This window comes from Quercus suber, unplaced genomic scaffold, assembly GCF_002906115.3.
Source record: "Quercus suber isolate HL8 unplaced genomic scaffold, Cork oak 2.0 scaffold_1081, whole genome shotgun sequence".
Lineage (NCBI taxonomy): Eukaryota > Viridiplantae > Streptophyta > Magnoliopsida > Fagales > Fagaceae > Quercus > Quercus suber.
In genome coordinates, this window is record NW_027070487.1 from 78,100 (window position 1) to 105,695 (window position 27,596).

Here is a 27,596-nt window from a genome sequence, read left to right on the forward strand (position 1 = left end):
GGTTAAGTGACAAGATGTAACTAGTTTTACTTTGACCCATAACTAACATCACTTTTTTACCTTTCTTTTTTTGCTAATATATCACCTTTTTTTTTATCTACCTTTAATAACTTGTCACTTATATTTTGTTGTGAAATTTTTGTATAAGTGTTGTGTCAACAGCATTACTCTTAAAATATTTAATTTTATAATAAAAAAATGTTTCAAATTTTTGCTCATTTGTTAAAAAAATAAATAAATAAATAAACCTCCTACTTGGGACTTTGGCTTACTTTTTCATTGACAGCAAAATGAAGTTGTTTTTCCCTGCACTTTTCTTCCTTATCAGCAAAAAAATTACACTATCATTCCAACCAACATATCTATATTTATATCTATGATTATTTCCTCATTTTCTCTATCTCGCTTTCTCCCTTCTATGTTTTCTTAGCTTTTATCTTTGTTTGATCAAGTAGTTTTCTTAGCTTTTATCTCTGTTTGCTCCAATTCCAAGAGAGTGACCATATGTATGGTTAAAAAGTCATACACTTCAAAAGCAAAAATTTATATCAGTTTTTTTTCCTTAGTTTCACATACTCCTAGTCCTACTCCTAGGTTTGTTATTATTCTTTTTTATCCACACACATATACACTTAGGGCATGTTTGGTAGACTGTAATAGACACTGTAATGTAATAGTTGTTCCTATGATTTAGTTATTCTTTAGTTTGGTTATGTTTTTATTACAATGAATAGTCATTCCTTATGAATAGCTATTCTTCAAAATAAGGAATAACTATTCTTTTTTAAAAGGTTGTATTAATTATTCCTTAGTAAGTGCAATAATTTCAAAACTTAATATATTTCCAAATAAACAAACTTTCCATATAAATCTAACAATTATAAAAATAAAAAATCATAAAAAATAACATATATCTCTCTTAAATTTAAAAAATAACAATTTTTAAGGAGATATAATTGTATGAGTAAGATATTTCCTAAAATAAATGTTAAGTTTTATTTTAATGTTATAACTCACAGCCAAACTAATGAATAGGTTTAGTTATTATATTACAATACACTTTATTACTAGTAATAAAGATTACAATTCATGATGTAATCTCCATTCAGTGTACCAAATGTACCCTTACATCAAGTTAGAGTAGAATTTTTATTTTGTATATAAAAAAAATTTATTCTTCTTTATCATATATTTTTATTTAATTAATATTACATATAAATATAATAAGTTATTGTGCATTTAATGGTTGTTTTCTTATTAATCTTTAAACTATTAATAAATTTTTTAGACTATTATATGATATAGTTGTATTGTATACTAAATTGTTTTTATTTTGAATTATTGTATATAATTTGGAAGTTGTATATATATATAAAATTAATCATTTTATTTTTTAGTCGCCCTATAACAAGTTCCTAACTCTACCACCACTGACCCCTAGAAAAAAATCTAGGAGCCGCTACTGATTTTCAATAGCGTAGAATTCAACAATATAATCTTCCTATCTGTGAATGAGCATATTTTCTCTTCTTAGATCGCTCATTAAATGAGGTCCATAACCATCATCACGTGAACCAATTGATGTATCACAACCTGCCACTACATCTCATACTGATGCTGTTTGTCCAGCAGTGCAGTCAACTAGCACACGGCACCCTATGCAGACCAGAAGCCGAGACAATATTGTGAAGCCCAAACAATTCTGTCCTGGCTTGGGGAAGTATCCTCTGCCAAAAGCCCTTGTTGCAAACTTGCAATTACAAGTAATTGTGTCCAAGAACCTACTTCCTTTACTAATGCCTCCAAGCATGTTGAATGGCATAAAGCCACGAATGAAGAATTCACAGCCCTAATGCATAATGGCACTTGGTCTCTTGTACCCCCACGGCCCCACATGAATTTAGTTGGCTCCAAATGGATCTTTAAAATTAAAAGAAAAGCAGATGGATCTGTGGAGCGATACAAAGCTGGCCTTGTAGCCAAGGAGTTTCATCAGCAACATGGAGCTGATTATAATGAGACTTTCAGCCCTGTTATCAAACCTATCACAATTCACATAGTGCTATCTCTAGCAGTTTCTTGCAATTGGAAGGTTAGGAAATTGGTGGATGTTAAGAATGCAGTTTTGCGTGGAAATCTTTCTGAGACTGTTTACTTGTCACATCCCCCTGGTTTTACTCATCCCAATTTTCCAAATCATGTCTGTCNATATATATATATATATATTTTTTTTTTTTCTTAGAGTTTGAAAAACTGATAGATTTATACAAAAACTGAACACATTTGAATGATTTCCACAATTCTCTCTTATTGGCAGTTGGAAGACTTTATAGCGGGTTGTAAAATTGTACATGAGATTTGAATTTTATCAATTTCTAATAAATTTGATTTATAAATTTACTTATATACCTATTTTTAGAAGCTTAATAAATAAATAAAAAAAAATAATAATAATAACAAAGAAACCTGAAAAAAAAAGGTGTTAGTACATTTTAAATTAAATATGTTGAAACTCAATAACTGAAGATGAATAAAGAGATGAGTTATAATTTGTTAAAGAAAGAGTTACTTGTATGTAAGTTAGATTAAATAAATTAAGAGAAATTTTCTAAATTAATAAATAACATGTAGGTTATGTGAAGGGTTGGAAGACTATATATACGGCTATGCTATGGACTAATTTCATATCAAGAGTGAATGAAGAAAATAGTTAAAAGCAACGAGTGTTGTGTGAGAGAGTGAATTCAATAATATTCCTAAATACTTGAGAAATTTGGGCCAAAGAATGTGTTCTTCTGGTGGAGCTTTGGGCTTGAACACTTTGTGCAGAAGCTGTTCTAGCCATACAACATTTGTTGGGCTGTTGTATCCTAGGGGAGACAAGTCAGAGAAGGTCTGCACTGGTTACAAAGATTAGCCAACTAAGGGCTTGAATCTCCTTAAAGAGAGCGAGTGTCGCGCCTCAGTCCAAATAGTGTTGTGTAATTTCGCTCTTTAAATTAATAATATTTAGCATACTATTCAGTTTCTCTTAGTTTCTATTATTATTGTGTTTGCACCAACAATTTTAAGGAGATTCAATTCCATGGATCCTACACAAGAGAAACCAAATGAGCCTGTTGGAGATCTTAACAAGCCCTTTCGCTTTAAGGGAGCCAACTTCAAGAGGTGGAAAGGAAAGGTCCTCTTCTACTTGAGTCTTCTCAAAGTCGCCTACATCCTCACTGACAAGAATCCATCAAAATTTCCTACTGATGAGATGAGTGAGGAAGAATATATTCTCCATCAAGAAAAAATAGATAAGTATACAAAAGATTAATATAATTGTCGCTCTTATCTATTGAATTGTCTTGCTGATCATTTCTATGATTATTATGATACAACTTACAATTCTACTAAGAAAATTTGGAAAGCTTTACAAAGCAAGTATGATACCGAGGAGGTAGGTGCAAAGAAGTATGCAGCTAGCAGATTTTTCCGTTACCAAATGGTGGATGGAAAATCGGTGGTGGATCAAGCACAAGACTTCCAAATGATTGTGGCAGAATTGAGATCCGAAGCATAAAGATTGGAGACAATTTGGTGGTAGCGGGCATAATTGATAAACTACCACAATCTTGGAGAGAGTTCCAAAAGACTTTGCGGCACAAACAAAAGGAGACATCCTTGGAGACTTTGATCACACGCATCCGTGTGAGGAGGAGGCTAGAGGACAAGATGCACTCATGACACAGAGAGCAATGGTAATTCCACCACAAAGGTAAACTTTATTTCAGCCAATAATAATATGCCCAAAAATCATTTTCCTAGAAATGGTCAATTGAAGCCTAAAAGAGAGCCTTTAAAAATAATAATAGACCTCAAGAAAGGGAAACCCGAATAAAAATACAATAAGAACCAAGGACCCCCTTCACAAGATCAATTTATAGATCATGTTTGTCTGTGGCAAGAGTGGGCATTTTGCTCGATTTTGCAAATTTCGGAATCGTGAATCTGTCCCGCAGGCTAACGTAACCGAAGAGCCTTTAGTGGCTATGATTACAGACATCAATATGGTGCAATATGTTGAAGGGTGGTGGGCAGATTCTGGTGCTAATAGGCATGTCTGCTATGACAAAAATTGGTTCAAATTGTACACTCCTTTTGAAAAAAAAAAAACTGTTATGCTTGGTGACTCTAGCAAAACTAAGGTTCTTGGGAGTGGTGAGGTTGAATTGAAATTCACTTCTGGACATGTTCTAACATTGAAAGATACTTTACACTCCGTTCATGAGGAAGAATTTGATGTCAAGCTTTTGCTTAACAAGGCTGGCTTCAAGCAAACTATGGAATCTGATAATTATGTAATCACTAAAAAGGGATTATTTGTGGCAAGGGTTATGCTTGTGATGGAATGTTTAAATTGAATGTTGAGAATAATAAGCATCTACCAGTTCAGTTTATATACTTTCTTCTATTAATATATATATATATATATATCTTTATCAACAACAACAAAAATTATCAAAAAAGAAACTGTAAAAAAAATACTATATGTTGCTTTCAACGTTTTCTTTTAAAAAAAGAAGAAAAAAAAGAAAAGAAAAGAAAAAAGAAACCAAATGCACAAATTCAAAATTTCATACTTCCCTAATAATTGCTTTTGTTAAAAACTTTTTTCATTTTTTATCAAACAATTGCTTTATAAATCAGGTAAACTATGCAAGTTTAAAATTCCCTCTACCCTATCTAATACATTTAAAATTCCCATTAAAAAAATATTTTAAAAAAATCTTTCATCCTTCACCTTATTCAATGGCCACTACAACATATCTTATTTTTGTTTCAAATATTAATTTTATAGTTTAATACTTGAGTTTTTGTTGGGCATACATGTAACACCCAATAGTTTTTTTCTTCTTCCTATTCATATTCATTGAGCGTCCAAGGCAATGGGTATTTTGCAATTCTGTTCTCATGACTTCCATATTGGAATTTGAAATGTTAGATATTATTTTTTTTATTTTTTCTATTAAAAAAAAAGGTGAATAAATCCATTACATTAAGAGCTTTAATTTTACTTTCACTTTGTTTCTTTTGTGGATTAATAATCATAAGAAAGTCTTATATGAAAGACAAATTTCTTTTTCTTTTTTTTAAACCAAAAAAAAAATTATATAGATGAATTGTTTTCTATTTTATTTTGTACATTTTTTGACGCATTCTAAACATTTGGAATATTAAGTTATTGTATTTAAATGATGCCAAATCATTGTTGGTTTTGTGCTTTTTGTAGATGAATCTACTCGGATTACTTTCCCAAAAAATAGTAATATGTATTGCTTCTACTTCTTTCTTTGTTTTTTTTCCCCTAATGAATCGTTAATCTTTGTATTTAAAAAACTGTTGGGCCAAGACACAAGTTTCTTGGATAATGATCTGTTTCATTTTCAAAATGGCAACATGTAAGATGAGTTGCACGTGCAACTCAATAATGTCAATGATACCAAAAGATCAGGACACCATATAATGAGACTTTGTAATTTGGAGATCGGAAATTTACGTACTTTACTTTAGTGAGTTATTGTGTATGTGAGGGTGGGAATATTCTTGATACCAACACTTTGAAGAAAATCTTACTAAGGTTGAAAGATTCAACAATGGTGTTCACACTATGAAACACTCTGTGAAAAGCAAGAAAAACAGAGAGCAAAAGAAAGATAGTTCAGAGAGAAAGAGAAAGAGACGAAGAGAGAAAAGAAATTTCTGGAGAAAAATATGCTTCACTAGGAATTACATTTGATGTACAGTATATATAGGTTGCAGAGACTCAGTAGCTCCCAGATCAGATTCCTTGAATCACGAAACTGATCCCTTGTGATGAATCAAGGAAATTCACCAATGAGTCGCACAATGCTCTTTTCGCTTGTATGTTAACCTGCACGAAACAAATGAGAAAACCTATAGAAGGGCACCGGTGTGGTTCCGGCCAAACACCCTCCGAAGGTTAAGTCAGAAAATATTATCACAACTCTATTGGGGCTTTTATAGTAGCATAAGGTTGACATCCCTTTCTTGGCGCGGAAGTCTTTTCCTTATAGGACTCTCCTTGTAGAATCCTAAACGTGATGAATAAATCTCCTCCTTATAGGGAAGATCTTTACCAAATATGTAAGATTTTCGGAGTCCTACTAGCGCAAGGACTCTATTTGGGCCCTTATGAGAGTGGGCCAAAATATCCCCCATAAGGGGTCCAACAGGCCCATGGACAACCAGCCCGCCTTCCTTCACTCCGTCCATATCCGGCCCGTTCACATGAGATCCATCCATTGGAGGCCGGAGCAAATGACGGACTCGCTTATCTGGACGTCTACGGACCATATACGGCCCGTCCAATCACATAAGATATTCCAGGGTATTTTGTCCCTTTCAGTTGCCCCCTCACCCGATGGGTCCGTCAAGAATAACGAACGGACCCATGGGGTGACGGATCTAAAACTCGGTCAAGCATCCAGGACACCTACGTCCGTGAATTTTCATCCGTACACTGCTGGATTAGGAGATAATGCATTAATGCGTTGTGCCAAGTGTCATCCTGTCAATGGCCGTTGTTTTGGAACGAGGCGTCGCTTCGTCTTCCGTGCACTTCTCTTATAAATATCAATCCTCCGCCCCTCATTTCCCCACTTGTTGCTGGAAGAAATTGTCAGAGCGAGTCCGTCACATCTGTCAGAGAACAGTCCGTTCACTCACATATCCGTCGCCTGCCACATCTTGCTTCAATCTTCTGGTGAGTTATTTCATATTCGTCCTCTCTCTTTTTTCTTTTGCTCTTATTTATATTTCATGTGCCCGTCGTTCTTTCCAAACCCGTCAGAGTCTTAGGTTCTGTCATTACCTATAGGCCATGTCTAGTGCATCAAGTAATCAGTCGGTCGTTCGTGACGGGGCGGATTACGAAGGGGTATACCCGTCAGGTCCCAAAGACCACGACGTCCTGAGCGAGAGTAGTCCGTCATCATCTTCCTCGTCCTCAACACATGAGGGCCTGGAGATGATCGAAATCCAAGAGGGGTCAGACGACGAAGAGCTACTGGTTAGGTCCGTCGTGGGGGTTGATGGACTTAGGGTGTTCATCTTGCCCCCAGAGTGGACGGTTCACGCCTTTACGTCAACCATCAAGGAAGGTCACTTCAATACACTTAGGGACCGCTACCAAATTCCAGACCACATCCCACTTCGTCTACCTTATAAGTCAGAAAAATGTTATTACGAAGGAGTTGACGGAGTGGGTGTGTACGAGCAAGTGCTTAAAGCTGGTTTGAGGTTCCCGTTGAGTTCGTTACACCGCGAACTCTTCAACTATTTAGGCATATCCGTCAGCCAGGTGTCCCCCAACGCCTGGAGAGTCTTTATTGCTATGGAGGTTCTGTACGGAGCCATGTCGGACGGCGGGAGGAGGCTTTCAATAAAAGAGTTCCTCCATTGCTACCGTCCGGACGAGATAGACAAGTCGAGGGGCATGTACAGCTTTGTCCCTAGGAGCCCCGTCCTAAAAGTTATTTATGAAACTTCGGACTCAAATAGGGACTGGAAGAGTCGTTACTTTTTTATGGAAGAAGAGGATTGGATGTGTCATCCAGGGGAGATGGACTTCATGCCCGTCGACAGAGTTTGGGGCATTTTAAACTCATCTGGTATGGTCCGTCATAAATCACTCCGTACATTTTAGTAACTTTGTAATGTTTCTAACCTCCGTCTTCTATGGTGCAGTTCGACGGCGTCCCCAAATTACACTTGAGGAATTCAGTTTCCTTGAGAGAATTTTTTCCAAGACAACACCAGAAGAGCGGACGTGGGCCAAGCTCGTCAACCTCAATACTATTCACTGGTATTGTGACGGTCCCGAGCCCACCCCAGCGGCTTTAAAGTACGAGAAACAGACCCGTCTGCGTAAGTCCGTCTACCCTCATGACCCTTTTTTTTTTTTTTTTTTTTTACAATGAAGCATGAAACAACATTTTTCCAAGCAAAGAAACCAAAGAAAAACTCACCTTGATGTCCATGTGAGAATATGGAGCATAGGTCTTGGGGTCTTGAAGGAGCCCCTCCTCATCATGCCAATCAAATGTTAGATCATATTTCTTGCCATGAAAAGTAAGAAAAGAGGATCTATTAGAAGAAGAAGATATTTTGGCGCAAAGAAAAATTGTTTTGAAATGGGTTCACCAAAAATGGGTGTGTGGCAAAAGTGCTCAAGAACACAAGGATCTAGAGAAATATTGAGGGAGATGGATTAAGGAAGCTTGAGAAGCTTAGAAAAGTGTTTGTCTTGAGAAGAAATGGTGAGAAGAAGAAGAAAAATCAAGGTGAAGATGAGAGTGAATAGTGTTAATGGTGGAAGAATAGATGAAAGAGGAAGAAGGAAAAAAATAGAGAGACAAGGGAAGTTTGGCCCCCACATAAAAATCAGCTGAGTTGCTGAGTTAACTTAGTCAAACTGAGTTGACTTAGTCAACCCCGAAATTTTTTTTTCCCTTTTTCTTTTCTTTTTCACTCCTTAAAAAAATCACATCATGAAAGGAGAAGAATAAATTTTCAAAAAAAAAAAAAGAAAAAAAAAAAAGAAAAAGAGAAAAGGGATTACAAATCTTTTGGAACCGATTCAGGATAAAACTTTAGGTTCAAATTTCAAGTTTTTTTTTTTTTTTTTTTTCAAATCCCAAATCCCAAATTTTCAAATCAAAATTTTCCCCAAGTTTAAAATTCCACATTCTAAACGCCCAATTTTTAAATTCAAAATCCCCAAAATTTCAATTTGCAAAAATTTCAAACTTCAAACTTCAAATTTCAAATTTCAAGTCACAAATCTTCAAAATTCCAGGTTTCAATTTTTCAAAATATCAAATTTCAATCCAAAATCTCAAATCTCAAAAATTCAAATTTCAATTTCAAAGTTTCTAGTATCCAAATCCAAGCTTCAAAAATCAAATCTTTTTCAAAGACCCCTTGAAAACCAATCAAAATTTTCTTGACAAAAACGAAAATTTTCAAATCAAGAAGAGACAAATGAAAATCACACATTTCCAAAGAAAAAAAAAAGAAAAAAAAAAGAAAAAAGCAAGGGAACAACAAAACACTCATCAATGAAAGACTAATTCAAAATTTTGACTTTTTTAGGTAGCAACTCAGTTTCTAGGATGAGAAGCCCTTGAGTTCCCTTGTCAAGATCAAGATCAAGATCCTTTGGTCACAGATAGTTTCTTTGTCAAGATTGAGGTTGCAGACAGTTTCTTTGTCAAGATTGAGGTTGCAGACAGTTTCTTTGTCTAAATCTACAGTTTCTTTGTCCAGGTCAAGGTTGCAGATAGTTTCTTTGTCTAAATCTAGGTCTCCGACATTTCGTTCATCTAGATTGAGGTCACAGACATTTCTTTCATCAAGATCATGGTCAAAGACATTTTCTTCGTCCAGATCGAGGTCGTAGACAGTTTCTTTGTTTAGATCGAGGTGGCAGACAATTTCCTTCATCAAGATTGAGGTCACAAACAGTTCCTTTGTCAAAGATCTTGGTTGCAGACAATTACTTATCATCAAGATCGAGGTTGAAAAGTCCCTTGGTCGCAGACAACTCCATTATCAAGATCAAGACTGATACGCCTATTGGTCGCATCAATTGTTAAGAATCATTTCCAAAGTTCATCAACTATTAGCTAGGTTAAGAATTTTCGTTTTTGTCAAAGGTAAGGCACTAGTTCTATGTTCCAAAATTTTAGGTTCGAGGGCTAGGTAATCTTTGAAAATTCAACCTCAATTAAATCATAGCCGCTAAAATTAGTGTCTTTGTTTTACATTGACATTCGCTTTCCAAGCTCTATCAATGAGGGGCATTCTATAGACACTCGATTTTGCACCCATGATTTAATCAAGGAGAATAATTAAAATGACCATCCAAGCACCCCAAAAATCATGATTGCATTACATGCATTAATTCATTCATTACATATCATAAAAATAATCTTGGGATTCTAATGGTCACGATGGTATGTCTAGTTTCCAAATCAGACCGTTGGATTGAAAGATATCACATGATCAAGTTGGCACGGTTAGCATGCATTGTGTCTAGGTAGAGTCGACCACGCATGATTAATTTAAATTAATTTTGATTGGTTAAACAATTAAAATTAATTAAATAATTTTGTGATTGGTTGATAATTAATGTTTAAAATAGGATTGCTTGCATAGGAATAAAGGGGATAATTGGATAACAACAAAATTGTGAATAATCTGAACTTTATTAAGATTTATTTTGGAGTATTTATCTACATGATAATTGTTGTTGAAGAAACTTGAATTATCAAGAAAAGAGGTAAAAATCTTAGAATACAGATTAAAAACATGTCTAAGTGCAAGGCCCAGCTCAAGAAAACCTAAAAAATGAGTCCAAAACACACTCGAACAGGAAAGTGCGATTAGCACCCAAGAGTACTGTAGGGACTCGGTTTAGGAATGTTCCCCGACAATACATTTTTAGAGAATAGGTCGAAGGGTTAGGCGCTCACAGACTAATAATGGAGCATAAACCACCTTTTTCCATTGAAGGGGAGTGAGCCCAATCTTACAACTAAGGATAGCTCCTTGGCCCTCGTTCGAGGAGGTTCCCTCCAGCAACTGACATGACCTCTGAGTCCTTCTATGTCTTTCTCTTGAATGACCTAAAAAAATCCCCCCCTGATTGCTTTGCTCGCCTTTTTTATATAGTTCTCTTCCTCCTATCCCCTCCTTCCTTCTGTTGATCATCCATTGACCTCCCTTCTGACCGTCCGTCCCATCAGAGGCCCTATCTGTACTCGAGTGGCTCACAATGATCAATGTTACCCTGTCAAGGGGTTACATCCCCATTAATGCGGCCAGAGGGGTTAGATGAGCGCATTCAATGCAGAGGTGATAGCTCGCCTAAGGCTTGCTCCTTCGCCGACGCGTGGCACTGGACCCCCTCCTTCTCGGATATTCAAGGAGTCCCTTTTGGTGGGGTGTTCCTTGTGTTCTCCCGAGGTCTCGGATGCCCGAGGACGGGGTCATCCTCGGATATGTTCCTCTCGGGTCGGTCCTCGTGCTTTCATCCTCGGACCCCTCGTGCATCCTCGGCGTGGGCCCTTGGGCCTGGCTAGGAGTGGGCCATGGCTACCTGATTTCTGGCCCCACAATAGCCCCTCAAAATCTTGCTGCATGTATCCTCGGGCGGGGAGAAGGATTTTGACATCCTCGGGCCTGCTCCGTGCCCAGTCGAGCCTTACGCCCCGTCAGCACTAGGGTCTATTCATCTGTGCAAGGCACGTTGTTGACATTTCGGAGCACGTAACATGCTCATCATTAAATTCAGGCGGCTCTGTGCTCTCCACGTCTATCGAGGCGTTACCAATCCAACGGTAGAGGTTTGTCTCGCATTTATGGGCGGAAAAACCCGCATGGCTCTTCAACTTAGGGTATAAATACCCATACGAACCGCTTCTTCCTGTTCCTTATTTACAATCAAGAATTCTTGTGCGTCCTTCCTGAGTTTAGCCACACTCGCACTTACATCTCCAGCACAAAAGGCCTGTCCGAGGAGCTCCTCCTTTTCCCAGTAAGTCGCTCTATCCCTCTCTGAGCTCTCTTCCTCTTTACCCCTTCTTCTCCGTCACCTGTTCTTTCTTAGTTCCTTTAGGCGTCAACTGGGATGGGTAGGTTTAAGAAATATGTCTATACTGAAGAGGCGATGGAGAAATTCATCGCCGACTACAGAATTCCCGGCAATGTAGGTCTGAGATATTGTGAGGATGGGAATTGGCGCTTACATAGACAGGAGGGCGAGGTGGTAATTCCCATTATCGTCTTCCTCGAAGGGGGGATGACGATCCCCATGGGGCCGGTGATGAGGGACTACCTCACGCAGTTCCGGTTGGCCCCTACCCAGTGTGGGATAAACGTCTTTAGGATTTTGGGCTGTGTGGATGCGCTGAACGAGAAGATGGGGCTAAGGTTGACCCACTATGACGTTAACTAGTGTTACAACCTTCAGCTCCTTAAGGGCAAGTCTTATTACCTGAAGACGAGGGACGACAGGGTACGGCTCATCCAGTGCCTCCCTGAGTCCAGTAAGGGGTTAAACGAGGATTTCCTCATCGTGTCAGGGGAATGGCACGATGGCCTTCACTGCCCAACAACGGAGGGAATACCAGGTGGGGCGGTGGGAGTAGGAGGGATTTCAAGTGCTCTTGTTTTTTTTTTTTTTTCTTTTTTTTTTCTTTTACTAACGCGGTGGTGCTTTCCGTTTGCAAACCCGCATGCTTTTGAGCGCCACTTCCATCTGGTCAACCGGGAGGATTTACAGAAGGTTCTGAAGGCGTCAGTTTATACAAACGAGGACGACAATCAAGTTAGGGCCGCCCACAAAATCTTGGGGTATAAACCTGTCCGGAAATCATTCCCGGTTCCAAAGCACGTGATCCGAGCCAACGATCCTCGGCTTTAGAGAATTACTATGACTGAGGACGGATTTCAGTTCCCCAAGGGGCCTTCAGAACCAAAAGTTGTTACTATAGCCGTCCCTTCTTCTTCCCAAGCATTCGCCGAGGCTGCCGAGGAGGATCCAGAGAGAGAGGAGGATGCGTTCGACGTTTTCGTACAGCTTGATCAGTCTGAGGACCCTCCCGGGGACTTGGGCGACCCTTGTTTAACCGAAGCAGACCTCCTTGCCTCAGAAGCCCCTCCTCAGCCAACGATGGGTTATAAGAGGAAGCCCACCACTAGCTTGTTGGATCTGATTGAAGGCCAACCGGGGAAGTCCCAGCAGAAGCTTCCCCTGCCTCCTCCGAAGACTAGGTCGACTTCCGCTCAGTAGAAGCTTCCTCCTCCTTCTCCTCTTCCTTCCCAGACGAGCCTGCCTTCTGGGTCCGTGCCTGCCGACCTCAAGAAGAAGAAGGATAAGGGCAAAAGGCCTATGAAAGATAAGACGGTGTCCTCGCAGGAGGAGGACAACACTCTGCGGCCATCCAAGCAACTTAAGATAGGCGGCAAGAGCCAGGACAGGCAGGTCGTCGACACCACATCCGAGGCTCAGGCTTGGCTCCTAGCACCAATGCTCCATGGGGAGCCCCTGAAGGATGATGCCTCCCTCAGGGACTTCAACGAGGGTGAAGGCGCGCACGTGGCCGATGCCCTGGAGAGGTGCCTGCTGCTCCCAGCGGACATGGCCGAGCTGGACTCTATGAGGAGTAAGCAGGTCTTCCTCAGCCTTAAGCGGTACCTGGGGATGGTAAGGACTAGAACTTTGACTCCCTTTCCTTTCCTCTCCTTTTCCCCTTTTTCTTTTGAGTTGGGCTCATAGTGCATTGGCTATCCACGCAGGCTGTCCAAGCCGTCTATAGGTTGGAGGGGGCGGCCAACGACTAGGGGAAGGCCCTCGACCAGGAGCGCAATAGGCGGTTTTAAGCTACCCAGACCCTGAAGAACTCTGAGGTTGACCTTGCCAAGGCCCGATAGGACTTGAAGGCGATGACCAGGACTCGGGACAGTGTAGCGTCTGGCCTTGAGGGTGCTCAGAACCAGGCCAAGGAGCAGACGAGGCGCCTGGGCGAGGCGGAGGAGCAGCTGGGGATCGCGAGGGAGCTGATCGCCGATTTTCAAGCTAAGGTGGCCACAACCGAGGGGGCCCAGAGAGAGGCAGAGTGGGCCAGGGAGGAGGCTCGGCGGGCTAAGGTCAAGGCGGATTTTGGCAGGGAGATGTCCTTGACTGCCAAGGAGGAGGCCGAGACTGCAGCCTACGCCGATGGGGTGGCTGAGGTAGAGGCTCTCTACAAAGCTCAAGTTCCGGGGGTATGTAGGCGATACTGCTCCCAGGTCTGGGCTGAGGTCCTCAAACAAGCTGGGGTGGAGGCCACATCCGACCTGTGGAAGGCGGAGAGCGTGTACTACGCCCCCGCCATCCGCGAGGCCACCCCGGATGGCGCTAAGGTTGGGGAGATTATTGAGGAGGTGGGGGCTGCTGAACTAAGGTAAAATCCGAGTGAGGAGGTGCCTCAAGAGGTAACGGAGGCCCCATCCGATGCTCAAATCCCCACCACCGAGGAGGCAGCTGTTCTCGCCGTACCCCTGCAGGCCGTCCCCTTAGGCCAGGGCTTGGAGGACTCAGAGGTTGCCCCTGTCCAGCTTGAGCAGAAGGAGTAGATTCTCCGATGTCTCGGTTCAACCTGCTTTTGTCGCTTGCCTGACCTTTGTCCATGCTTTTTATGTCATTTTATTTTATTTTGTTATTCTTCTCTCTTTTATTTTTATGTAAGGTGGCTCTTGCCACGCGACCTCTATAGACATCTTGTTGTAATGGGAGTTTAATTTCCCTTTCAATTTATTTTAATTGCTTGTTGGTTTACAAGCTGCCTGCTTCCTCTCTTTTCTTTTTATCTGCACGATTTTAGCCTGAATTATATGTTGGCCAATTGCGTCAATAACAATGACAAGGGGAAAGAATGTATGCGTGGGCAGTCCCCTTATGTCCCAAGGGTTAGTTAGGGTTTTGATCCTTTCCTAACTTAGGATATTTTGAAGTAGTTAGTTTCCCCATAGGCTTGAGTCCGAGGACCATGCAATGCCTTGTTTCTGTCTAACACTTCCATTCTTTTGTAAGTATCTAGTTTCCCCATAGGTTTGAGTCCGAGGACCATGCAATACCTTGGTTCTGTCTAGTAGCCAGGTATAGTCGAGTGGTTAGTTTCCTCATAGGCTTGAGTTCGAGGACCATGCAATGCCTTGGTTCTGTCTAACACTTCCATTCTTCTGTAAGTATCTAGTTTCCCCATAGGTTTGAGTCCGAGGACCATGCAATACCTTGGTTCTGTCTAGTACCCAGGTATAGTCGAGTGGTTAGTTTCCCCATAGGCTTGAGTCCGAGGACCATGCAATGCCTTGGTTCTGTCTAACACTTCCATTCTTCTGTAAGTATCTAGTTTCCCCATAGGTTTGAGTCCGAGGACCATGCAATACCTTGGTTCTGTCTAGTACCCAGGTATAGTCGAGTGGTTAGTTTCCTCATAGGCTTGAGTCCGAGGACCATGCAATGCCTTCGTTCTGTGTAACACCTCCATTCTTCTGTTTGAAGGGGTTCGTCTTCGGACCGCTTTACTGGTGACGGTTACTCCTCGGGTCGGACTATTAACTCTACAGTGCTTTGGGCAGGGGTGGTTCGGACTTTGGTCTTACATGGAGCGTTGGCCTCGCCTTCAATTCAAGTTCCCATCTTCTTCATTTACAAGGCGCCCCTTGGCCGTTCGCGCTCCGCGATTGACGCTTCGATGCGCGAGACACGCCTTTATTAATACCCTCGTGAATTGATACAAATCCAGCGGTGTACGATCTCCTTGGGGTTTGGTATCCTCGTGATTAGTACCGCTGATAATCCTCTTTTCGAACTTTGTGTGGATTAATTCTCACCAGTCTTCAGCCTCTATATAAGGCTTTCTGGGGGGAACGTTTCTCCATACTCCATGAACTTCCCAACATAACTAGCAACACGTCCCTTCAGCTCCCCGAGCCCCTTCAATAACCCTGCCAGGATTGTGACCAGAGTTGGAAGAGATGGGGCGGCCTTGGGCGGGTGTGAGGACACACGGGCCAAGAGCCATTGTGACCGCAGCCCCCACTAGGCTTCCGGTGTGGCAGAGTCTAGGCGTAACCCTGATTGTGCCCTGTGTGGTGGCCAGGAGGGATGTCCCTGAAGTACCTAACATTCCTCCTCGGGGCGCACCCCTGCCGGAGGAGACGCGGAAGATCACGTCATGGTTGGTGCCCGAGTGTCGCTGTCTCCAACGGCCAACGCTCGTGAGGATTGGAGAGAATCAAGGGAACATCATGAAGAAGGGCGTCCCGGTGCCCCTGCGTCGGCTCCTCTCTTTGTTCCAGCTCTGTTGCACCGGACAAGGAGTTGTTGGTGGCCTTGGAGCATACTAGCCTCAGCCCCATTCCCTCTAGCTAGTTTTAGAACAGGTCCACTTGGGCCTCTGTTTGTAGAATTAGCTTGTAAAATTAGTTTTAAAACATGCCTGCCTGAGCCTCTGTTTGTATCTTGTACTTTTCTATTTAATCAAATAATATGAAGTTCCTTTTTTTTTCTATTGAATCTTCCATTTTGGGCCTTCTACTTTTCTGCAATATTTGTTGGCTGTTTTTTTTTCTTTTTTTTGTTTGATGCGTCGCCACCAACCTTCTGTAAAATGACTACTTAGGAACGATCGCCCATTGCGCCTGCCAATGCACTAATCCTTCCCACAGACGGTGCCAATTGTAGAGACTCGGTTTAGGAAGGTTCCCCGATAATACATTTTTAGAGAGTGGGTCGAAGGGTTAGGCGCTTACAGACTAACAACGGAGCATAAACCACATTTTTCCATTGAAGGGGAGTGAGCCTAATCTTACAACTAAGGATAGCTCCTCGACCCTCGTTCGAGGAGGTTCCCCCCAGAAACTGACATGACCTCTGAGTCCTTCTATGTCTTTCTCTTGAATGACCCAAAAAAATCCCCCCCCTGATTGCTTTGCTCGCCTTTCCTATATAGTTCTCTTCCTCCTATCCCCTCCTTCCTTCTGTTAATCATCCATTGGCCTCCCCTCTGACCGTCCGTCCCATCAGAGGCCCTATCCATACTCAAGTGGCTTACAATGATCAATGTTACCCTGTCAAGGGGTTGCATCCCCATTAATGCTGCCAGAGGGGTTAGATGAGCGCATTCAATGCAGAGGTGACAGCTCGCCTAAGGCTTGCTCCTTCGCCGATGCGTGGCACTGGACCCCATCCTCCTCGAATATTCAAGGAGTCCCCTTTGGTGGGGTGTTCCTCGTGTTCTCTCGAGGTCTCGGACGCTCGAGGACAGGGTCATCCTCGGATATGTTCCTTGGGGGTCGGTTCTCGCGCTTTCATCCTCGGACCCCTCGTGCATCCTCGGCGTGGGCCCTTGGGCCTGGCTGGGAGTGGGCCAAGGCTACCTGATTTCTGGCCCCACAAGTACCATTTGGCACTTTTGGAGTGCTGATAGGCACTTTCAAAGTGCCGAATGGCACCCTTTTGGGCTTTGGCCCAACTCTCTTTGGGTGCCAATAAGGCATATCCTTTTTGACTTTTTCGCAGAAAGATGCGTCCCGATTCGCATGCTACTCGTTGTTGCTTATTTTTTAAGCATTCTAGTCTCTATAAATAGAGACTGGATCTCAAAATTCAGCACACTCTTTTACGCTCTAGGAGAGACACCTTTTCACACTCTCAAATTTCTCACCTCCTTTTTGGTATTCTCTTTTAAACTAGGGTTTTTAGGTTTCAAAGATATTTGCATAAATTTTTTTGAACCCTAAAACATCCTCTTAAGAAGAAGAAGTGCTCGATGCAAGAGGTTGTTTTTGATTACCCTTTTCTTTTCTTTATGCTTTTCTTGTAGTAAAGATGCAAGTTTGTGTGTGTATATATATATATATATATTTTAGTTTAGTTATCCATAACATAAATTGTTAATATTATATTGTTAAAGCATGTTCTTGATTCTTTTATTATGGTTATGATCTCTTTCTTGATTTCAAAGTTCTGCATATAATCAATTCTTTTTCTTAAATAAAAACAGATATGCATCTTCATTAGATGCAGATTTGAATTTTCCTCAAAATAAAAACGGATCTGCATCTTCCTTAGATGTAGATATGAATTTTTCTCAAAATAAAAATGGATTTTTATCTTCCTTAGATGCAGATCTAAATTTTTCTTAAATTAAAAACTAATTTATATTTTTCTTAGATACAGATCTGATTTTTTTTTTTTTTTTTTAACATGGCAGAATTTGAATTGGCGAGTTGCCAGCGGCGAGCCAATCACAAGATTCAATCACAAGGCCCTACTAAGTGCACACTTTTAAACTTTTCTTCACACTCTCTCACACACTACCCTTACATGATTTCCACCTAAATACAGGGTTTCTAAATGCTGAATTACAAGTAAATTAGCAAAGAATAAAACCAACAAAATGGTTGAATAAATTCAACCTTACATTTAATACATAGAGAATTTACTATAGTCTCACAAACAATTAATTTTCAATGCATTTAGACTTCCCATTTTATTCTTTATTGTGGATACATAGAAAAGCCTGAATTCAAAATGTGGAAGCCTCCGTCTATGACAAGATTATGTCCACTCACATATTTTGAGTCATCACTTGTAAGAAAGAGTGCAGCGTCAGCCACATCCTCTGGCTTAAGATCTTTACCCTTGAGGATGCCATAAAGACGGGCAACTCCACCCTCATCTAGATTAAACAAATCCACTGTCAAAGGTGTAAGAACCACATAGGGTGACACATTGTTTACACGAATGCCAAAATGTCCGAGCTCAACCGCTGTATGTTTCATTAATCCATCCACAGCATGTTTTGAGCTTGTGTAGGCATGCGGTGCAACCGCTCCTATGATTGAACATACGCTAGCAGTATTGATTATACATCCTTTGCGAGCTGGAATCATCACACGGGCTGCATGTTTGGTACCAAGGAAAGCACCTACTACATTGATTCTAAATTAAAACACATTCTCAAATCAGTCTGAGTGTTGTCAAGGATGTTGTATTTGGATTCTCCACCAATACGAGCATTGTTATACATAATGTCTAGCTTGCCGTACGTGGAAACAGCATGGTTTACAGCATTTCCCACGTCAATTTCTTTGGTGACAAATGTACAAAAGTTGTGGATTGAGGATTTAGTTCCAGGGCCTGCTCTAGTATGAAAGCAAGTGAGGCGGTCGCCTAAGGCCCCCAAGTATAAAAAGGCCCCCAAATTTTGGCCAATACAATAATTTTTTATATTATAAACTTATTTATTAAGCCCAAAAATATTAGCCAATAAATAAAATAACATTTTTTTATCAAATAAAAAACAAGAAAAAAGAGAGAAAAATGTTACATCCATAACATTTTTCACAAAAAAAATCATTAGTGGAAAGTTGTTACTGGCTGTTATTGGTGGGAAAAAAAAATAATTTCAGTGGTGGGTTTAAATTAGAATCAGTAACAACTTAATATTTAGGATTTTTTGTGAATATAACATTTTTCACAAAAAAAAAAAAAAAAAAAAGCAATATACAAAGAATTTCACAATAGTTTGAGCTGGCAAACTTTTACTAGTTTTCATCTAGGTCTACCACTAACATCAAATTTTTACTTACCATTACCAATCTGCCACATCAAAAACTGTGCAAAGTTTTGTCAATTTTTTTGTGTCTATAGATTTTCTAAAGAAAAAAAGATTTTACATGGTTAATTAATAATTTTGCATCTAAAACAAGATAATAGAATTTAAGTAATATTAATTTTTTTATAAAAAAAAATCATATTTAAATATATAAAAAGTCTCAAGTCAATTTTCGCCTAAGCCTCTAAATGTATCAAGCTGCCCGTGTTTAGTTCTTTGCATACAAAGTGATCCAATTCATCCTGCATGTCTGCGATTACAACTTTAGCTCCATGTTTAGAGAAGAGTCTTGCAGTGGCTGCACCAAGGCCATTAGCCCCACCTGTAATTAGTGCTACTTTCCTTCTAGCTTGTCACATTTTTACATAATATTATCTCACTTTTATTTGTCAACAATTTGGATATGACATGTCAATTTTTAAAAGTTATGCAATAAAAATTTGCATTATCACTAACATTACTAATACAAAAATTATTTACTTCGAGGGAGGATTTTTTTTCATAGAATATTGTTCTTTAACAAATTAAACAAAGAGGAAAGATAGCTTAAAAAATTTCCATACCTTCTTGCTTCCGGTAGGAGTACTGTAAAACTTCCCATAGTCGATGGAGTTGGAATGTGTTGGAAATATGATTTGTGATCTCTCCTAGTTAACTTATATAGAGCCAATGTCACACCCCCTGCATTCCCATGTGTGGCATAATAATTGTCTATTTACTACAAATAGCATTGCTTTCCACAAGGACTGGTTCACACCAAGTTAGACTAATTTGGCCATTTATCTGACTAATTCTAGTTCCAGCCTTTCACAATTATCTACACAATCATTCTGGAAAAAAAAAAAATATATATATATATATATGGCCTGATTGGTAGGAAGATTTTGTTTTTGTTTTCAAAATAGTATAAAAACTATGAGAGACCGGAAAAGTGCCTCTCAAAAAAAGAGAGAGATTTTGAGTGCTTTTAAGGGCACTTCCCTTTTGGGTCTAAGTGGTGTGGAATTGCCACTTATTTTTTATCCAAAAAAAATAAGAAAAACTAAATATAAGAAAAAAATATATATATATATATATATGACTGAATTATTTCCTTTCATTGATTAAAAAAATACATGTTTGAAAAATTGAAAATTACATGGTTTTGGGTCCTAGTTACAAACTACCAAATAAGTACATGACTTTTTGTCCTAGTTACAATCTATCCAAAATAAAAGCAAAGATAAGACCTAGGTCTACTTATCCAAAGAAACTAAATTCAGAGGCTAGTTTACAGAATGGGAAAGTGTTAGGCACGCATTCCACTGAGACAAAGTCTGGTCTTCTAAACTCTTGTGACTAATGTACCCCTTTTTTATGCATGAGATGAATAATATGTTGCACATGTGAAATAAACTAAATCACACAAATTTACTTATGAATGTATCCTCTCCTTTGTTAAAAAATTTAGATATGTTGTTGTGAGTGAAAAAAAAAATTGAATTTGGTTTATAAAAAAAATCAAATATGTTTTTGTTGTGTAAAAAGAAGGTGGTTTTTAGAGAGAAAATTCAGATTTGTTTTTATTTAATAAAACAAAGTCTTTTGGTTTAAAAAAATATCAGATCTGTTTTTATATGTTCAAAAAGTATGAAAAAGATTGCTTGAGAAGAGGGTTTCATTCATGAAGTAAATTTATGCCACATATATTGAATAAAACAAACACAACCATTCATGATCTTTTTCTTTATATTTTTTTTTTTTTTTTTTTTTTTTTTTTTTGGGGTCTACAAAGAGACAAAAAAAGAAAAAAGAAAAAAAGAAAAAAAGAAGAAGAGCTATGTTTGCAAAAGTAGCTGTTTTTCCATGTGGTCATGGTGAGAAGATTGAAATGTTGAATATGGTTTGATAGTTTGGACTGGATGCAATTGGTCTTATGTTGTAATTTGGTTATGAACCCTGTACTGCTTAATGAGTCTTTTTTTCCGTACTTTTCTTCTTTAAAATGATCTTCTTTTACTTTTCTATTGGCTTTTGGCGATGTTCTTTTGCTTTTCTCTTTGGCCCCAAGTTATCTTTTTTATTTTTTATTTCCCTCACTGTCTCTCTCTTTTTGGCTTAAGCGATGATCATGTTTTTTTTTTTTTTTTTCTTTGTTGGCAGTTGGATATGTGCTTTCAATATTGATGCTTTCTGCCCCTACCCATTCCCAACTTTTTTATACTCTTTCCCAACAAGAAATTTCAAAAGCACTTGGTTACATTGAAAAGTGGCTGCGATAATTTTGGGGCTCAAACTTTTTGCAAATAACTATCAAGTGGATTACAATGAGTCATTTATCAAAAAAGGATTACAATAAGTTATTCTTGCGATTCTCTATTGATTGAGATGACATACCATCCCTATTGGTCTCATGTTCTAATTTATCAATAACATTACCAACTGATGCTATGTCTGTGGTAAACTGCTGATATGAAACCTTCTTTATGACATCATGGACAAACTTTTTTCCTTATTTCATTTCAACTGAAACAATGTAACTTAATTTTTGCGTCCGCAGAGGGTCCCAAATAAGTTTGTTAGAAAATTTGGAGATGAACTCTCTAGTGTTGCTACACTTTCTGATCCCAGTGGTCGTGACTGGCTTGTGGAACTAAGGAAAGCTGACCAGAAGTTGTGGTTTCATGACGGCTGGCATGAATTTGTAAAGCACCACTGCATTCATGCTGGAAATCTTTTGATCTTTCGATATGAAGGGAATTCAAACTTTGATATTTATATGTTCAATTTGACAGCTTGTGAATCATGTAATATTCCAAGTTGTTCTGAAGAACCCAATCATGTCAAGCAATGTCCAGTGTCTCTAGGAAAAGTAGCAGATAATGCCTCAATTGAAATCTTGGGTGCAGAAGAACCCAGCCATGGCAAGCACCATCCAGTGCTGCATGGGAAAGAAGTAGAAGATGATGACTCAATTGAATTCTTGGGTTCTTTCCCTCCACGCCCAACTTCAATGCCTCGGAGAAACAATGTTTCTGATGAACATGTAGATCAACAGAAACTCTATAAAAGCTGCATTAGGACTGCATTAAAGAACTTAATGCATAGCCCTGATGGGGATAACATTCATCTAGCAAAGGATGCAGATACCTTAAAAGCAAAAGTTCAATCTACTAGAGAAATAGGCATCCAGTTCAATGAGAGCGAGCTTACCAGGACTGCAGGTGAAGTTGGATCAGGTTACTGGGATGAAGCACGACAAAGTGCCAAAAGAAGAAAGCAAAGTACCGAACCTAGTAAGGTCTATGAACTTAGGTCCTCTGTTTATGCTCTATATTGATTTTCTCCTTGTTGATTTGATGAATAAATATATGAACATGAATCATCAGCAGAATTTAATGTGGAAGTGGGAATGCCTGGGGCAAGAGTTTCGATAGCTGTAGCTGAAAAAAGAGGGAGGGCAATTCGTGCAGTGCTAAGGTTCACCCCTGGTAATCCTTTTTGTAGTAGCCATTGAATGAGGTGAAGGATGAAAGATTTTTTTAAAATATTTTTTTAATGGGAATTTTAAATATATTAGATAGGGTAGAGGGAATTTTAAACTTGCATGGTTTACCTGATTTATAAAGCAATTGTTTGATAAAAAATGAAAAATTTTTTTAACAAAAGCAATTATTAGGGAAGTATGAAATTTTGAATTTGTGCATTTCGTTTTTTTTTTTTTTTAAAGAAAACGTTGAAAGCAACATATAGTATTTTTTTCTACAGTTTCTTTTTTGATAATTTTTGTTGTTGTTGATAAAGATAGTTTTTTTTTTGGGCAAAAATGCAAAACTGATCCTCTAATTTTCACTATTTTTCATTTCAGTCCTCTAACTTTCAGTTTTATCAATTCAGTCCTCTAACTTTCAATTTTTGTCAATTTAAGGCTCCGTTACAAGTCAGCCAGTTCTGCCGTTAGTTATGCTTGAAACGACACTGTTTTGCTCTTTTTTTTCTTTTTCTTTTTTAAATTCAAAATTAAAAGAAATTAGAAAAATCTGAAAAAGGAAAAGAAAAAAAAAAGAAAACATTAAGGCGTTGTTCCCCTCCCCTGAAATCAAAACAAAACAAAGAAACAAATCAAATCCCAAACGTAAATCAAAACAGAGAAACTTTGAGACCCAAATCCCTAACTTTGAGAGAGAGGCTGAATAATATCCTATAAAACTTACATTTATAGGAGCATCAATTTGTAAGCTCGGCCGAGTTTTGCCTCCTATCTATGAATTTTTCCACGTTTGATACTCCTATTAATGTAATTTTTAATACTCAATAGAAAAAGACACCAAACACACAGCAATGCATTGTTCTGCTACTACTTATACCCAAAAAAAAACACACTAAAAAAACTGGGTTTTCATCACTTACCCAAAACTTGGCCAGAGCTGGAGCTACGGAGTACACCCATCACCGATTCAGTTAATATAGGGATTCTCGGTCTAAATATCTCAGCCTCAATCTCTGCAAATTGGTCTTCATCAAAACTCAATCACCGATTCAGTCACCTTCATCTCGGAAAACCGATTCACTCTCTCTCTCTCTCTCTCAATCCGACTCAGCCTCTTTCTCAAACGGACTCGATCTCTCTCTCTCAAATCGCCGACCCCCTCTCTCTCTCAAATCCGACTCAGCCTCTCTACCTTTTCCCCAAATTCTCTACATTAGGGATTTGGGTCTCTCAAAGTTTCTCTGTTATGATTTACGTTTGGGATTTGATTTGTTTCTCTGTTTTGTTTTGATTTCAGGGGAAGGGAACGACGACGTCGTTCCCTTAATGTTTTTTTTTTTTTTTTTTTTAAGATTTTTCTAATTTCTTTTAATTCCGAATTTATTAAAAAAAAAAAAAAAAAAGCAAAACGGCGTCGTTTTAAGCATATCTAACAGCAAAACTGACTAACTTGTAACGGTTCGTCGTTCCCTTAATGTTTTTTTTTTAAAAGATTTTTCTAATTTCTTTTAATTCCGAATTTATTAAAAAAAGAAAAAAAAAAAAAAAAAACGGCGTCGTTTTAAGCATATCTAACAGCAAAACTGACTGACTTGTAACAGAGCCTTAAATTGACAAAAATTGAAAGTTAAAGGACTGAATTGACAAAACTGAAAGTTAGAGGACTAAAATGAAAAATAATGAAAGTTAGAGGGTTAGTTTTGTATTTTTGCCTTTTTTTTTTTTCTTGGAGTTTGAAAAACTGATAGATTTATACAAAAACCGAATGCATTTGAATGATTTTCCACAATTCTCTCTTGTTGGCTGTTGGAAGACTTGATAGTGGGGTTGTAAAATTGTATGTGGGATTTGAATTTTTTATCAATTTCTAATAAATTTAATTTAGAAATTTACTTATATACCTTATTTTTAGAAGCTTAATAAATAAATAAATAATAATAATAACAAAGAAACCTGAAAAAAAAAAAAAAAGCAACGATGTTTGCAAAAACTACATGAATGTGGCTTACACTGTGAGATAGTTTGAAACTCACTCTGCAACTGACTCCGTGAAATGTGTCTCTATATACACAGTTTCTTCCATTATCTTTCTCTTTCACTTTGAGTTTCTCAATCTCTGACTGAGATTGCTGTGCTTTGATATGGCGTCTAGGCCAAGGACTCGCCGCAGGGGAGTGGAGCCCGCTGACAAGCGTGAACGGCGTTGCAAGTATCCCACAAGGGATCCCGAGACTTTCTTCAAGATTGTTTTCAATGAAAAGATACTTGTATGTGTTTTTTTGTTCCTTAAACTTTCCTGGGTCTTTCTCTGATTCTCTGTTTTGTTCTTGAATGAAACACTTTGGGGTCTCTTACGTTGTTGCATGCAAGTGTTACATTGTTTGTTTTCTGAGGCTACTTAACTTTCTGTTTGGTTTCTGAGAAAACCCGGGAAGAAGATGAGTGTTTGAAATTGGGTCTTGTTATATTTGGTGTTACACACATTTGAGTGACCATAATCCTTTTCTTGGGTTTGCTTTATTTTACCAAAACAGAGGAACAGATTTGATTTTTATACAAAATGATACAGTTTTTCCATGATGAGAACCTTTAGCACATTGTCCTTCTTGGTGTCACTTGATTCCATAAGAGAATTACGTAATGGTAAAATGATTAAATTTACTGACATTTTAAGCTTTTGGAACAAGTGGTTTTATAGTTTATCATGGTACCATAGTGTTGGATCCTACTTATTAAGGAAGAGTTTGAGCCTACACATGGCCAAAAGTTTTAGAATAATATTTAATGATTAAAATCATTCTTTTCCTAACAATTTTATTTTATTTTAAGATACATTTACTAACAACATAAGCTATTGGTACCAGGACAAGTGGGATTGAATTTTTTGTTTGTATATCCATACAATTTCTTACGTTTTTTGTCAATTATTTGAGTGATGATATCATGTATGCAATATATAATAAGTCAACTACTAGGAGTAATTTCATTTGGTACCTGCTGCAGAGGCTGCCAGAAATTTTTTTACAGAAATTTGGGGACCAACTTGCTTCCATTGCTACAGTCAACGGTCCCAATGGTCGCGTTTGGCAATTGAGTTTGGGGAAAGATGAAAATGGCACTTGGTTTAGTGATGGCTGGGACAAGTTTTTGGATTACCACTCTATCAGTAGTAATGGCCATATTATAATCTTCAAATATGAAGGAAATTCAACTTTCAATGTTCTTTTCATGTTTGATATGACTGCTGGCAAGATCGATTATCCCATTGACAATCTAAGTAGTGATGCGGAACCTGATTCAGTACCAAATGAAGAAGAGGAGAAAGATTTTGGGTATAATGATGTATCGGTTTCAACTACTTATAGCCCTTCCCAGAACTCTTCAGAAACTTGGACTTCTGATGAGTATTTTAGTCAAGGAGTACTCAAAAAGCGTAATAAATATACAACTTGGACTGATAGAAAGAAAAGGCACATAAGAAAGGGTGCATCTAGTAGTGGACAAGCAGCTACTCAATCCTGTGATAAATGTGGTCATCACAAAGAAAGTGAATTTGCAAAATTTGACAAGGAGGAAGCTGAAAAAACTCCTAAGGAAGGCAGGTTCTATTCTTCAGGCAAAAGGAATCCAAAATCCAAATATAGTAAGCTCTATAAAATTACATATAGGCTTTACATTGTGGCATGCTATTAGATAATTCTTCTCATGACTAGTTTGCTAACTGCAGAAGTAGATGACTTTTCAGCAACTTCAGGATTTTCCAAATTTTCTAAAACAATCCAAGCCGCAAAGAAAAGGGCAAGAAAAGCAGCAGATATGTTTCGGTCGGAACATCCTTTTTTCAAAGCTATCTTGCGGCGTCATAACATATATAATAGTTTTGTGGTGAGTCACAGTTTGTGTTGTTGGTTTTAAGTTTCACCTAGATATGCGATTTAGTTGCAACATGCTTAGTTTTATATTTTTCTTGCTTATGTAGTATGTGCCTGCTGGATTTGCTATGAAGTATCTACCTTCAGAGTCCATTGCACTTCAGGATTCTGATGGAAAACGGTTCCCTGCACGATGCTTCGATAGAGAGGGTTCAGGTGCAGGTAGGAGTATAGGCAAGGGATGGGCTACATTTGCTCGGGAGCATGATTTGGAAGAAGGAGATGTCCTTGTCTTCGAGCTGATCAACAGGGAAACTATTGTATTAGAAGTTCACATATTTCGTGCTATCGATTACTCAGGGATGTAAATTAATGTGTGTGTATTTTGGTGGTGTTTGGCTGGGAATTTGGGTGTTTCTCTATGAAGTTTGCAGGTTTTTAGAGCCTGGCTTTTGTGTGATTGAGGGATTTTTTGGGTATTTTTCTCTAGTTCTGTTTGTGAGAAGTTGTGTGTTTTGGGTTTTTGGTTGTTTCTGGAAAATTTTGAGGTGATGAAGCTTGCTTTGCATGGGAGGGGTGTCCCATATTTTATAGGAAAAGATGGTGAGGTCACATGGAATGTGAGATAGCTTTTTCTTCGGCCTTTGGATAGCTTGCAATTTGTAGAGGGAAAGAGGGGAAATTTGGTTGTGCATGGGAACCAAATTGGCTATGCAAGCTTGGGGGCAAGGACAAAATTTGTTAGTCATCTCCTAGATGGGTTCTAGAAGATGTGAGATTAGGCAAGTTATCCAATAAGGTATTGCCAATTTCAAATGTGCACTTCTTTAAGCAACTACTAAGAAGTAAAGCACAGTAAAATGGTGATGACCCGGTTTAATAGAATTTGGACATACACAACAAAATGGAAAACTAAATGAATTTCCAAGGAAATGCCAAAACAAGTTAGGAATTGGCTAATAGAATTTTTTATTAGCTTTGACTGGTAAATGCAAAAACATTTTAGGAATTGTTGCC

General features: G+C 38.7%; 1 protein-coding gene and 1 pseudogene across 2 annotated transcripts; one reads left to right on the forward strand and one right to left on the reverse strand.

Moving 5' to 3' along the window:
* Window positions 1–18,117: 18,117 nt before the first annotated feature.
* LOC112030331 (borneol dehydrogenase, mitochondrial-like) lies at window positions 18,118–19,839 on the reverse strand (annotated as a pseudogene).
* Window positions 19,840–21,360: 1,521 nt separating this feature from the next.
* Window positions 21,361–27,131, forward strand: LOC112019400 (B3 domain-containing transcription factor VRN1). 2 transcript variants are annotated; one of them, XM_065769211.1, is made up of 6 exons: window positions 21,361–22,513; window positions 22,607–22,697; window positions 24,860–24,974; window positions 25,711–26,350; window positions 26,435–26,592; window positions 26,687–27,131. In XM_065769211.1, the coding sequence occupies exons 1-6, from the start codon at window positions 21,997–21,999 to the stop codon at window positions 26,945–26,947; spliced, it is 1,782 nt and encodes a 593-aa protein (XP_065625283.1). In that variant the 5' UTR covers window positions 21,361–21,996; the 3' UTR covers window positions 26,948–27,131. The 2 variants fall into 2 exon arrangements, with proteins under 2 accessions (XP_065625283.1, XP_065625284.1); XM_065769212.1 differs by having other exon boundaries at window positions 21,362–22,513; window positions 22,610–22,697.
* Window positions 27,132–27,596: the final 465 nt, after the last annotated feature.